General features: G+C 35.2%; 1 protein-coding gene across 4 annotated transcripts in view; it reads left to right on the top strand.

Moving 5' to 3' along the window:
* The window catches only part of LOC129002853 (gonadotropin-releasing hormone receptor), a 125,656-nt gene that overhangs the window by 106,755 nt on the left and 3,243 nt on the right, over nt 1-15,658 (top strand). For 2 of the 4 annotated variants that reach the window (XM_054430947.1, XM_054430946.1), the window contains 4 exons: nt 6,423-6,768; nt 9,855-10,038; nt 12,039-12,235; nt 14,114-14,235. In XM_054430947.1, the coding sequence (XP_054286922.1) occupies nt 6,423-6,768; nt 9,855-10,038; nt 12,039-12,235; nt 14,114-14,235 (849 nt within the window). Of the gene's footprint in view, nt 1-6,422; nt 6,769-9,854; nt 10,039-12,038; nt 12,236-14,113; nt 14,236-15,395; nt 15,502-15,658 lie in introns of all 4 variants that reach the window. The other 2 variants (XR_008491600.1, XM_054430949.1) reach the window with 2 other exon arrangements.

Raw genomic sequence — 15,658 nt, forward strand, 5'->3', positions numbered from 1 at the left:
CAGGTAAATACTGCAAAATATACTCACCTCCAGGTTAATACTGTCAAATATACACACCTACAGGTAAATAATGTCAAATATACTCATTACGGTACTCATGTTCTATGGCCGAAAGTAAAATACAGCTAAAAAAAATACAAAAGAGTTTTTTTTATTTCGTTTAACAAGTACGAAATCTTATTTATGCAAAAGAACAAACTGGGAATAAACGATGATATTCATCTGTTGGCGTAAAATGTCAAAAGTTTAAAATTGAGACTGTTGGGACTTGACTTTTTCAGTTGAGTTCTTGAGTTTAATACTTTTGAAGTTCGAGGAGAAAAACGGAATTATCTTCGGTTTTAATGTGCTGAGTCGTCAGAACGTATTATGTTGTTCATTCTTGTCGTCACCGTAATATTTTACATGAAACTTGTTTTTATTACAAAAATAATTACAAAATTAATAGATTAAAATATGTTTTAACATCTTTACTATTATATTTTGAGGATTCGAAGAAATGTTTTAGTTCTTATTCAATCCATATATTTATTTATAGCAAGTATGAAATAAGTTTCCAATCTGTTTTGATTTGCATTTCTCGAGAGAGGTTAAGAGAAGCTCTTGGGTTAAAAATGAACTCCGTTATTTATGGGAACATAGAGAGAAGATATAGGCAATGTGGGGCCCTCTGAATATACACCACCAGTTCCTCTTAGCAAAGCACTAAATAAACCAACAGTCGCTCTTCTTTCTGTCCGTGAGTAACCGAAAAGGCAAACTCTCAGTTTAGGATGGTCATGTTTTTAAAACTCTAATATGTATATTAGAGTCACTTATTTCTAGAGTTAGTTCTAGAGTTATTTCTAGAGTTCTAGAGTTTATTTTTAGAGTTCACTTATTTCTACAGTAGTTGGTTTGGCCTCCAGGTATTGTTTACTAAATGTTCATTAATTGGAAAAGATATATTATGCGTATACTACATCTTTAGAGAGGTAAACTAACTCTTAAATAGGTAGACTTCTAAATTGATGGATTTCTACCTATTTAAGAGTTAGTTTACATATATTTTCCTGTACATTAGGAAAAATGTTGATTATTAACGTTTGATAGCTAATATTTACAACATTAAAGGACTTCTGGGTTGTAACATAAAACTGTTTTTGTTGTTTTATATTTTTTTAATAACTTTAAAATCGTGAAACCATTAATAATTTAGTAGGTACAGTGTGCCTCCAATCGCACCTAACCGTGAATATTTTTCTTTACCTACTTACAATTATATTTTTGTGCTATATCTATTGGAGACGTGGGACATTCCCAAAAACAACAGTCCCACTACGGTGGGACCAAAAATGATCAGTATCTATATATTAATAGACAAGCATGTTTCTTTAATACCTTTTTTCTCAGCTCGTGTGCATCGCAAGGAAAATCTATTCACCTGTGTTCTATTTCGCCTGTGTGCAGAATCTATTCATAAATTAAAATAGACTAAAAAACATAATAACTCAATTTAAAATTTAAAAAACTAACATGGACCTTATTGGTTGCCATGCTGGTGACGAAGTAACCATAGACTGACCGTATGTTTTATCTATGAAATAATAGAGCACTATAAACACAAAATCAAAACAATAATGGAAGAAATTCCAACCACGTGTTTTATTTACAGCGTGGGGTGAAAATAGAGAACTCTGTACACTACATATTTTTAGCCGAGTTTTCGAGAACTGGACGACCTCTAGTAAATATTAATCCCCAACAAATGTGTGTGTGTAAATACAGCAAAGCAAAGAGTGGTTATGGTTTTGATATAGCTTGTATTTAACTCATTGTATTGGAATTGACAAATTATTTCATCATAAATGTTAAAAATATAGCGAATTGAATTTTTAATCAACTGTCCAAATGTAATATGATTCTAGATATTATTGTTACGAAGACCATTTAGGTGTAAGATAAAAATCCTGTAACAAACTGTTAATAATTGAAACACTGCCTTTCTCGTTTAAAACAGCTCAAACCATCTCGCTTACATCGTATCGGTGAGCAAGCGTTGCAATCCTTCAAGAATAGAACGGCTGTGTGCAAAACATCTATGTTAACGTAACTTCATTCTGCATTATCAGGAGCTCAATCGTCACTATCGACATTGATTTTTTAAACAGCTGATTAGTTGAAGCTCGAATCATTGCAATTTACTTCTTCTCTCTCAATCCTTGAACCCGATTGGTCCGTTAACCGTGTTTTTATGAAAAACTAAGCTGTTATGAAAGTAAACAATGCTGTTATGAGAAACTTCTAAGAATTCTAACAATTCTAAGAACTGAACTGAAACGGTTACTTAAAAAAATACCCCCGCCGCAGCAAAACCTGCCGACTAAGTGAATTTCCATTTGTCTGAATTGATTTTCAGTTAAATATATTTTAATACCCCGGGGGTAAAGCCCCGTTCCCATGGTCCGATCATGCTGGTTCGCGAACTCATTCAAGTTTATCCCGCTTTACACCTTTAAACCAAATTTCATCAAAATCGGACAAAAATTACTCAAGTTATCGCGTTCATGGACGTATATATATATCTAATATATAAAATTCTCGTGTCACAGTGTTTGTCTGCAAACTCCTCCGGAACGACTTCACCGATCGTTATGAAATTTGGTGTGTAAATTCTGTAGGTATGCGAATTGGACGTAGACTATTTCCCGTTTCGAAATTCTTAAAAGGGCTCCGCCCCAGTGGCTCTGGAGTTTCCCATGTTAACCTTATGAGAAATGGAATTAATGAATCTTAACAGCTGTTTCAATTAAACAAGTTGGTTCTGTTCTATGATGTTCAATAGCATTAAAGTTACAAGGATTACCAACAGGGTGCAGCACTATTATTTCTTTTACATTTATGACAACAGCTAATTTGCAACACAAAGGGGAGTGAGCGTAGCGAACGAGCTCCAACCCAAAGGTGAGTGAGCGTAGCGAACGAACTTCAACCAGGACGTGATTGAGCGATGCGAAGTAGCGAACGAGCTAACCTGAAGGCAAGTGAGCGCAGCGAACGAGCTAACCTGAAGGCAAGTGAGCGCAGCGAACGAGCTCCAACCTAAAGGTGAGTGAGCGTAGCGAACGAGCTCCAACCCAAAGGTGAGTGAGCGTAGCGAACGAACTTCAACCAGGACGTGATTGAGCGATGCGAAGTATTGAACGAGCTAACCTGAAGGCAAGTGAGCGCAGCGAACGAGCTCCAACCTAAAGGTGAGTGAGCGTAGCGAACGAGCTCCAACCCAAAGGTGAGTGAGCGTAGCGAACGAACTTCAACCAGGACGTGATTGAGCGATGCTAACGAGATCATCTTGAAAATTAAACGTAACGGTACTTTCTTTCCATCGGTCTGTCTTAGGGGAAACCTATAACTTAGGCGATACGAAGTTCGCCGGGTCAGCTAGTATATATATATATAAATCTATATCTAATATATAAAATTCTCGTGTCACAGTGTTTGTCTGCAAACTCCTCCGGAACGACTTCACCGATCGTTATGAAATTTGGTGTGTAAATTCTGTAGGTATGCGAATCGGACGTAAACTATTTCCCGTTTCGAAATTCTTAAAAGGGCTCCGCCCCAGTGGCTCTGGAGTTTCCCATGTTAACCTTATGAGAAATGGAATTAATGAATCTTAACAGCTGTTTCAATTAAACAAGTTGGTTCTGTTCTATGATGTTCAATAGCATTAAAGTTACAAGGATTACCAACAGGGTGCAGCACTATTATTTCTTTTACATTTATGACAACAGCTAATTTGCAACCAAAAGGTGAGTGAGCGTAGCGAACCAACTTCAACCTGGAGGCGAGTTAGCGTAGCGAACGAGCTAACCTGAAGGCAAGTGAGCGCAGCGAACGAGCTCCAACCCAAAGGTGAGTGAGCGTAGCGAACGAACTTCAACCAGGACGTGATTGAGCGATGCGAACGAGATCATCTTGAAAATTAAACGTAACGGTACTTTCTTTCCATCGGTCTGTCTTAGGGGAAACCTATAACTTAGGCGATACGAAGTTCGCCGTGTCAGCTAGTATATATATATATAAATTTGAACGAATGGTGTTTTTGGCCTCTGGGGACATCACAATGAAAAAGTAAATCGGTCCCGGGTCTAGGTCTTACCGTGCCACCTACGGTAATGGCTACTTCCCTATAAGGAAATTCGCTAAAATGGTCGGAGGTAAAATTCATCATGACGTTGATTTGTATGTTATATTATAAAATTGGACTTTTCCAACGTGTCTTGTGTTTTAAAGTACACAACGTTTCTGGAGGTTCAATATAATAATATAACATATCGGCTTTGAGTATGAAACGTACTTCTTCCCTTTGTTTCACATAAAAAAACTTTCATCTTGAGGTTGTCAAACAAAGAAATTCGTTACGTTTCCTGTATAAATTAATGTTAGCCTAAAACCATTAAATAATAACAGAATCACGCAAGTGATTTATCCAATGTCGCTCAACGTACCTAATGTTTGCGAAGTAGTTTGGATTTATAGGATTTCAACAACAAGAAACTTGTCAAACTACATATCGTATTGTTGACCAAGTAGGATGATACTGTAGCGATATTAGAGTTTCAAAGCCTTTACACAAACACATATAGAATACAAAAAACTTTCCTTGGTTTCGACTCTGAATATTAGTTTCCAAGAACTGGAAGAGCCGTAACTATAAAGAGTTTGTTCAAACAATATTCGTTTTTGTTTTTGTTACCTACTTTTGTTTCTTACAATCATTAACTTTTTGAACGAAACTAATAATTCCTGAGATTGATTTACAAACGTGAATAGTCTATGGGACCCCTCAGTGAGGTAATACACGTTGAACTTCAGTAATTATAATGTAATAGTATTGTCCTTTCCTAATTAGAATACTATAAACTATGATAGACCGTGAACTTTGTTACTTATATTATTTGCCGGTTATTTATTGGTTCGTACCTATTATCGTGGGGGATTTGAGGAAAAGTTGAACACATCAAATACTGCTAGAGAGAGGTTTTAAGGCTTAGCTCTGGCTTCTGTCAAAATATCTGACAAAACCCACACAAATATAAAGCCTTCACTCAACTTCAGCTGTTTCGACCGATTCTAACAAATCTGTAAACATTTTCTATTAGCTTCAGAGACTCTAAGGGGTTCAAGATTTTCATTCATGTGATTTGATTAGTCTCTAAATATTTCTTATGATTTCTAAGTTTTTGAATAAGAATTGCTCACTTCCTACCACAACAAACTTGATTGTAATATATTTTAAAATATCTACTAAGTGTATATACGGAAACGTACATCGATAATAAGATATTACTTTTACGCCACACTACATTATTTTGACGAACTTCCCACGCAAGGATTTAGTCCAGAAAACAGCTGTTTGCCGCCAGCTTATTCAAATGGGGTTTCATTGCGTAATACTGTTCTGCAATGAGTTTTACCGGACACCAATCAGCTGATTATACTGTATTTGCGTGGCAATAAATGGTTATAAACAAAAACCTAAATGACTAGTGATTTTTAGTCCTTTAGTTGGTGGAAATATATAAGGATCTGTACAGATTTGTTAGTATAGCGTAAACTATCGTACGTAACTCGTCCAAAATGTGTGTACCGTACTCGTATGGTAATCCCGTACTCGACTTCGTCTCGCACTGGAACGACCACACTCGTCCGGTAAACCCTTATTTTCAGGACTAGTAACGTAATATACTATTTTGTACCACTGCATGGAAATTATCACATTGCTACACCTGTAAACAGTACTCAAAATAGCTGATTTCTGCTTTATTCCTTTTCGTTCACTAAATTAGGTGATTTCTCTGTTGGCGTTTCTATAAAACACTAACTTACGGCAAGAAATAACATAACTTGGCAAAAGCCAACATAACCCAAATGACATTTAATTTACAAACTAAAAAGTCAATCTGTGTGTTATGGTAAATTCATTATTGTCGTAGGAAAAATAGTGTGTGTATTACGAGCACAAACAGTTTTCGCTCTCAAAATGTATGGCCGCACTCATGTAAAGAAAGCTTCGTGCGGCCATAAACAGTTCTCGATCGGCAATGACGTACTTTGCGCTCTTAATACACAAATAGCTATTTCCTACTACTGCATGAAAATGATCACATTGCCACACCTGCAAAATAGCTCATTTCCGCTTTATTCAATCTCGCTACCTGCTCGCTAAATCAGCTGATTTCATCTGGTAAGCAATTGACGTAACCAGCAAAGCAAATATAGCCTAAATGACATTATATACAACCAAAACTGTACTCTATGATGAGTTAGTAGTAGGAAACCCTTGTGTATTGAGCACAAACAGTAATTGTCGCTCTCGAAATTTAAGCTTCGTGCGGCCATCTACAGTTCCATACTTTGGGCTCTTGCACAAGTAATAGTTTTTGTTTGTTGCCCAGACACTCCCGTCGGCATCGCCAGCAGTCCGCCATGTACTCGCTGATCCTGCACCTCTCTGTGGCCGACCTGCTGGTCACCGTGTTCTGCATCGCTGGCGAGGCCCTGTGGAGCTACACCGTGGCCTGGCTCTACGGCAACCTCGCCTGCAAGCTGTTCAAGTTCCTGGAGATGTTCAGCCTCTACCTCAGCACCTTCGTGTTGGTGCTGATCGGCGTGGATAGGTTCCTCGCTGTCAGATATCCCATCAAGTCACTCAGCACGGCCAAGAGATGCAACAGACTCGTAGCGTGCGCCTGGGGCTTGGCTGCTCTGCTTAGTTTACCTCAGGTAAGCGTGTTTAGATTTCTTCAAAATGGGTTTGTTTTGCCGCTAGTCGCTTTCTTTCTTAATCCTACCCTTATGTTTCACACATTTGAATTGTGGCGATTTGGTGACTCAGTCGGTAGCGTGACACACCCCTAATCCAAGGTATTTTACGCATTGGTTTAGTCACTAATATGTATCAGTACAGTTTATTATTGTACTGTTCCAGCTCATCCCTAGCATCTTTGATAGGTAAAAAGCCAAAACACTATAGTCCATATAAAATGTGGGTAAATGGCTAACTTAATGGAACACTAATCGCACGGATCGCAATGACTCCACCAATGAGACTGAAGCATCATGGCCGACCAATCCGAAACAAGATGACAATCGTAATGGACAACACCTACACGGGACAACATTAACTCAACATCACCAACAATTACTTTCAAAACAAGGATTTGCTTCATGTTATTTTATTAGAATCAAATAAATTATTACGATTGAATAAGTCTATAAATTTGGTGCTATTTATTTATAATAATTGCTAATGATTTCTTACAACCAAATAGTATATCTGTAAAGCTGTAAACTTACTCTAAAATTGTAGAAAGTAAAAGCCTTCATTAAATAAAATAAAATGTTCATACTTAATCGTAGACAGGCAGACATCAAGCTCAGACAAACAGGATTTAGAAATCACGATAAGATGAGAAGTTTTGTACTTTCAGCAGGGAATATCAATACCAATACACAACTCGTGCTTCCGGATAGTAAACTTAGTTTAGGCTTTCGTGAAAAGGTAATAAAATGCTCATACCATTAAAGTCAGCTAAACCGATGTTAATGTCTATGTGATAACTTCAATTAACAAAACGTAGCTTTAACATGAACACGATAGAATGACTAATATTTCTATGATAAAAATTAGCTTTGCATTAGTTTGAAAATTACATTGTGGTTTAAGCATCATTGTTGTACAATAATTTTTTTAGTTTGAAATTAGAAAATGGTGAATTTGTCAACCTGCATACATGTTCAATTTCCATGCCAAAAGCACAGTGTGTATTTGCTAATAATTGCTAATCCCGATAATCCCTTTGTTAACCAACGAAACCATAAATTACAGTTTCTGCTTCATTATAATTGGCCAAACTATAACTAATTACCTCTCACCACGCAACACTAAGCTTGCCATTTATATTCATTTTAGTTAACTAAGTTAACAAATTTAAGTCAAAAGATGAGAAGAAGTCATTAATTAATACTATAACAGCAATGGTAATTAGAAAGCGCATGATTACTGTCTACGAAGTTACTTATGTATCATTTTCGTTCTGTCAAAAACATTTATTTAAGTTTAATTTAGCTTACGATATTTTTCACATTGCAAAATATAGTATGTCGGTCGAATTTAACGATATAATCAAAGCTGCAATAATATGTATAAAATGAGGTGAAATAAGGTGCCTTCTTTCTTATCCCTAAATATATACTCGGATAAAATTTGTATTTCATTTACTAACCCTAAAGAAACGTCATTACCTGCTTATTTTTTATTTTATTTTATTTTTTTTTCTGGATAGGATACAGTCCTGTAATAGCCACAGTAAGGGTCCAGCTCTAGTACATCACGATTACACCATGTAAATTTGTTTTTAAGCTTATGTAAAAACAATTTATGTGAAATTATCAAGTAGAGTTATAGATGAAGCAGTAAAGGATTATAAAGGAACTATATTTAATTGCTATGTTAACCTCAGTAATCAGCTTTGTGTTTATAATCGCTTAGTGATTTTTTATAGAACCTTTTTGTAAATAATTGACTCGTCTAACAAGCAATTATTTACTAGAGAGTGGCCAAAGATTAAAACACTGTTTTCAATGCATATTTAGTTTTAAAAAGCTATAAATGTTTGCTTAACAAAAAATACTAAAATGCCATTGAATTATTATTAGCTTATAAACTTTGCAAACATTAACATTATTCATGTCAACTTGAATGCAACTTGAAACCCTAATTATTTAAAGCTTCCAACCGACCTTTTGGTGCATTAGTAAGAAAATATTGCTTTTTAGCGAATTTCCCATATAGGGAATAAGCTATTACCGTAGTTCTCATGGTAAGACCTAGACCCGGTACCAATTTACTTTATTCGTCTTTATGTCCTCATAGGCCAAAAACACTATCCGATTGAATTCATATGTATGTGTGTATCCGTTAGCACGATGATTTGAGTAAAAAAATCTTATTTCGATTAAATTTTGTAAAAACGTGTAAACCTACGTTTATTTTAACGAGTTCACGAACCAGCATAATCAGACTATGGGAACGGGGATTTATGGGGTTTTATGGGGTAAACATTGATTTTTTCCCATTTTCACCCTAAAAACATAAAATTTTGTAATTTTTCTTCAACCCATGTTGTAGAGCTTAAAAAAGAAATAATTTTGGATATTGAAGCATTGTTGTATGCCCAACGGTTACGGAGATAGTTAAAAAATTGTAAATTTAAAATTCCCATGTTATTCTTATAGAGAATAAAAAAACTGTTGCAGACTGCTTGTTTATGGATGTATTTTAATCAAATTTGGCAATTTTGTTTATTTCGTACTAAGCCATCAACATTTCAACAAAAAAAACACACCTCAATATCTTTCCTGTAGCAGCAGACCTAAGTACTCACTAAAATTAATTTTATTTAAATAGGAAATAAATCTGACAATTTTTAGGGAATATTTTAGTAGAAATTCAGCCGGGTAAATGTAAATTCGCTTAGTCTGCAGGTTTGCTGGGGCGGGGGTATTATTCTGAGACATTGGACAACATTTTGTTTGCCAAGTGGTTAAGTACACTATATTTTCACTATATTTTAATTGTAAAACTTCTAAATTTTTTTTTTAGTGGTGAATTCCAAAACATGAAGTATATATTTATGATAATCATTAGTAACTTGCCAATTTCAACGGAAGACGACTATTAAGATGGGCCCCCATAAAACAATGATTCTTACTCTTGGAAATGTAGTATTGAATTTAAAAGTACAGTATTTGTCGTTGCAGTATTTGTAAACACACAATTGCAAGAGTACTCTAACACATGTGTTTAGATGGCGATTTTCCACGTGGTCCGAGGACCCTTCTACGAAGAGTTCTACCAATGCGTCACATACGGGTTCTACACGGAGCGCTGGCAGGAACAGCTGTACACCACGTTCAGCTTCATGTGCATGTTCATCGTGCCTCTCATCATCCTTATATCTACCTACGTCTCCACCATCATCACAATATCACGTGAGTCATTGAATATTTCGTGTAGCTGAGTAGATGAGTGGTTAAAGTGGTCTTATACTTTATGACGTCACCGGTTTGTATCCTGAAAAGAGTCAGTGGCTTTTAGATAGTTGTGGCCTAGATAGTTGTGGCCTAGATAGTTTAGGAAACTAGACCTTGCTTTACTTGATTATTGGGCATTAAATAAATAATTCTGGGCAAGGTGATCTTTGTCCGAAACATAACTATCGTCATCTATTTGAATATTTATAGGCATGCACTGTAGATGCGATACTCCCTGGTGTGGATTAACGTCCGCACTAGTGAGTACTACGACTATCCGCAGTACTATCCTGATAATCACCCGAATTCGTAAATTACAAGGCCAAAATGTTGTTCGGATCCCACTATAAACTGTAGATCCCTTAGTTGCCAATGGCTGTATGGGCTATTAATTAATAGTTGTGTGTAAGGAATATGTTGGCCTTAGTCACTGACAAGACTACAAGATTGTGCCACTCATCCTACACCAGAGTTCGTATGGTCGCCATTTCGGAATAAAGTATTAAAATATTAAACACTATACCTTCACACATTTTGTTAAGAACGTTTGCTTAAAAATACTGTACGTACTTGGTGTGTCAGAGTCGAACAATTATATTCTTATCTTATTTCAAAACTGTTCTTTGGAACTAGAACTTTACAATACTAGCCTACTGTAAATCACCAAATCACTATCCAAGTACGCAGCTATATAAAGTGTATTTTGACCAAAATATGAATGAGATGAGTTTACAGGAGTGTATTGATTTGATTTGATTTGATTATTGTGTATGTTTTGTGAAGTGTTACTACTAAGATATTCGTTAGTCTTTATCTGTTTATCAAAATCAAATGATCAAGGACAGTTGGGGTCAGTTTTGAAATGCCATAAAAGTATTTTAAGATCAAAACAATGTTACCATAGTGTTATCTTATCAATAAAAATACTTATAATGTAAAATGGAACTACTGAAGTAAGGGTTTACCGTTCATCAAGATTTGTTGTTCAATCAATCACAAACTTTCCCAATTGCTTTACCATGAATTACCTTGTCTTGTAAGCTGTAACCTTTGATAAAATAGTTTTGAGTGTTTTCTGTAGAAATATTTTTATCACATTTATTTATTTAAAGAAAGGCGAAGCAGCCTTGTAAGGATATTCGGGTCTGAGACCATTATCACTTCTGAATACAGGTGCATCTGACCTCCCCATTATACCTTTGTACATTTCGCCTTTGGTCCACTTCAAGCCCTCAGTTCGAGTCTTTCTGCTCTGTGTTTTCTTCTTCTTTTATCCAACGACAATTCTGAGAGATTTCCTTCCAAATTAAATGTCTTTGTCAATTTGCTCTCGAAGCGTTTATTATCAAACGAAAAATATCCGATCGATATATATGTGATAACACACTTGTTCATTTTATTTTAATAAAACATGATATTTTTACTTTTAAGTAACCAGAGGCTGTTGATTTTAGTTGTAATAAATTAAAGATGTCACTAGCTTTGTCCCTACCTCTTTACCTGATATTCTCTAACCTTATTCCCCTTGTCAGCTTTAATGTTTTTCTGTGGTTTAAAATTGAATATTAATATAACTTTCGCCACTGGCCTATTGAGTGAAATTAAGTTCTATTAAGTGGTAATGAGGGTTTTAGTTTAGTTTGTGTATGTTTCTTCATATAGTTCGTTCACAAAGCTTACGTGGTAAGAGGAAGGAATTCGGGATTCTGCCACAAGTGATGGAATCCCTTCCCCTCAAACCACCTTAATTTTGTTTACGGAGTATAGAACATACATATGTTCAAAACGTCATTTGACATCCCATTCAATTTAAAACTCCCAATAACAACGAAGGAACTTATATCAACTCTTTCCCACTATAAATCCACGATTTGGAATAATTGCATTCTATGTTTTAATACGCTATTTTATGTTCATATCAATCAATGCACTTACAATTTAAACTGTTTGTTCACCAGAGAGCGACAAGGCGTTCCAGCAGGAGGCGGCGGAGGACGCTTCTCGCAAGTACGACATCAACAGACGTCGTCTGATACACAGGGCAAAGGTCAAGTCCTTTCGTATCAGTGTGGTGATAGTGGCGGCCTTCATAGTCTGGTGGACGCCGTACTACAGCATGATGATCATCTTCATGTTCCTCAACCCTGACAAACATGTAAGCTTACGAATCTGAACTAATTTGCTGAGTAAGCTGCTAAAAATGACAGTAGGCTTATTTTATATTTGATCTATACGTACAAGTACACCAGGGTGTTTATTTGAAAGTGGAGACGAGTGAATGATTGATAAAAGAATGACGTAATAGCTTTACTACTAACTGATCAGCTGATCATTTAGCCAGCGTCATTAATTAACTCAAACTACTTGAATCATTTTGCTTCTTAATACACGTCTACTCACAACTAGGCTGAGTTTCCTGCTGACTTATCTCAGGATCGAAACCTAGTCCCCTAGTCGGTAGTGTGCCGTGAAGCGATGGTAACAAGCAGGGAGTTGCAGGCTTTGACTAAACACCATTTTGACACACCTCAGGCCATAGAATAAACTAGCTCCAATTGAGAATCTTCATTGTTTAGTTCATTATTTCAATAAATAATATACTTTTGTGTATAAGATGTTTTTAGCCGTTTTAGAAACGTTAATTGGGTGCTGAAAGCTGTGTATTGCTGTTGATGCCAGCTGTCATCGTCATTTGGGGACTGAGCAGGTTATTGCGGTCATAGGGCCGTAAATCAGCTGTTTGCTTATTTACTTAAAATGTTAAATGTATAATACACAAGCTGTATCCATTAAGCCGTTTGCTGTAACCACATCTATAAAATTAAATTATTTTGACCTTACAGGCCTTATCATAAATATACAAGGCATTTGAAAATTATATTCTGCCATAACACAGAGCTTGTTAATGTATCAACTTCTGAATGATCAACAATGCAGTTTTTAACTACTGTAGTAACTTTACAACACAGTTCTGAAGAGGGCGTGTTTCAAGCATTCAAGCAGCAAACAATTCCAAAAGTTAAAGTAACATTGAAATCATTGAGTGATGACCAAAGTTGAATGTTAAATGAAATTATGAATACCAATGCGTAAACATATAACTTTACAGACAGAAATGTGCAAGCCAAAAGAATAGTTGAAAGTTATTGCCAGTGTGAGAGATAAATACCTTACTGTTCCACAATCCAAACCTATTGGGAATCAGAGCAAACTTTTGTGTTGTTTGTTCCTGGCCCACATAGTCAAAACAAGCAAACCTGGAACGTGCAGTCAGAAACGTTGTTTTAAAAGGTTAAAAAATAATTAAATAATGATTTTTTTTTCAATTATTATCTGGCTTATGATTTAATTTATCATTTTAGTAGAACCACTAGTTTTCAATACATAAACATATGAATTTTCGATATTTCTTACTTTCAAAAGTTTTTTTTCAGTGTATATGTAGTAATAGTATTTTTTTTTCTAAAATTCCACTTAACAGTAAAAAAAAATTGTAAAAGATACATTTACAAATTTTCAAGAAATAATTGGAATTGTTTACAATTTATACGTATATAAAAATGTAATAAATACGGTAATATGGCATATTAATATATTGTATTAATATTTTTTTCTCTTCTAAGAATGCAACACAATTATGAAGATGTTTCGAAAACCAGAGTCTAATCCCGTCTTCAATGTGGAAGGAACCTACAAAATTACAATAATAGCACACATAGAAAAAACCAAACAGGTGAACCGAGGTTAGATATCAGATCCCGAAATGTGTCCCAAAACTCGTTCTTTTACTAAACAGTTAAAACACAAATCAAAATTAAATTTTCAAATTACTTTGAAAATGACAACTCACTATCATCAACGATAAAAACATTCTAAATGTAAATGTATCATGAGGGTTATTATGCCCATCTTTACAATCCGAGAAGAATGAAGTTGATATTGAGAGAATTGTCAAGACTCTGTTCAATTGTTTTACCCAATTCTTTGTTGCCTTGATTCACTGTATTAAATGGACTATTTTGTTTTGCTTCAGCTCAGCGACGGGCTGCAGAAGTTGATATTCTTTTTCGGAATGTCCAACAGCCTCGTCAACCCAGTGATATATGGCGCGTTCCATCTCTGGCGACCCAAAAGAAAGAAGCAGGGAAGCTATAGGTATGAGATGCATATATTGAGACTGGCTAGTATACCCTTAGCATGGTGATTCTTTAGTTACTGAATCAACAATATTAGCCTTACATTAGTTTAGTTAGTTCAAGCACAATTAGATATAGCAAGCATCTAATTTATCAGTAATATTTTGTGAGATTGAAAGCTTTTCCTTTTGCAACTTGTTGCACAACTCTGTTTTCCTTGTTCTCTTTGAATAGTTTTATGAAAGTAGTCAGCATGGTAGTAGTGTGAATTCTAACACTTGAACAATATACGTTTAAGTGTGTTTGATCTAATTATTTTATATCTTATTCCTTTGTCTGATAGAGTGTTTCCATATTTCTGTTCAAATGAAATCGCACATATTTTTTATTGTATGTACTTGAGTACAATATTAAGTAAAACGAAATCAAATTATTTTATAAATTACGAGCACAAATTAAATGTCTACACAGTTATTTTTGGTAAGCATCACGATAAGGTCTAGAATGTAGATTTTTATTAAATAAAAAGGAACGATACCAGTAATATTTAATTCTGATGAATTACTAGGAAATCTGTAAATTACAATGGTTCCGAATTAAATCATAATTTTGATTTTGATTTTTTACTTAAAACACTTGTAAAACATTCAAATTGTTGGTTATATTTGTTATTTAATGAGCCTTAAGTGTTTAATATATTTACATTGTGTTTTTTATTCCACCACTTTTAGTATCTAAATATGTTTTTGTAAGATATTTCTGTAAACAAGTTTAAAAACAGGAAGATTTCTATGCTTGATGGGAATTTTTGTTTAATTACTCATAACCAATTATTCAATAATTACGCGTCCAACATACTTGAGGTCGTCGACCTCAGTAATTATATGTGGACAGCAAATATGTGACAATTATAGATACCATTATATTTTAGTGCATTTTGTTATAAAATTAATAGAAATATACTTCTTAAACTAAATGTATACTACTTCAAATAGCTTATGCCATAAGATTATTTACAACAGCTCACCGAAACTATCGGTTTTTACTTTCTGTTTTCTTTTCGTCTGGATTTCTGTTTCTTTCCCCACTGTTTTACTAACGTCTTGCCTCACCTTTTGTTCTGTGTTGCTTGTCTGCACGTCATTGACTGTTCTGCCTGTTTCCTCTTCTCTCTCCAAGGTACATAACGACGGCCTCCTGGAGAGCCTAGGATGGTCTCAGACCCTTCGCCCTAGCTATCTGTGTGGAACATCACCCTCTGCATGGCTCGGTACCTCTTGCCAAGGTAGGGCTCACGTGTAGCAGCGATAAGTCTGAAGAGATTCATTGGTGGGGTTTAGAACTTGTAAATTCACAGTTCAATGAATGTTTAGTAACGATTTGTTTGTCAATGTCAAATAACAAATTATTTGTAATAAAATGATTTGTTGGTGCAGTGATGC

The sequence above is a fragment of the Macrosteles quadrilineatus genome, unplaced genomic scaffold (assembly GCF_028750875.1).
Source record: "Macrosteles quadrilineatus isolate MER2022 unplaced genomic scaffold, UCM_ALF_1.0 Scaffold_9__3_contigs__length_116548681, whole genome shotgun sequence".
Lineage (NCBI taxonomy): Eukaryota > Metazoa > Arthropoda > Insecta > Hemiptera > Cicadellidae > Macrosteles > Macrosteles quadrilineatus.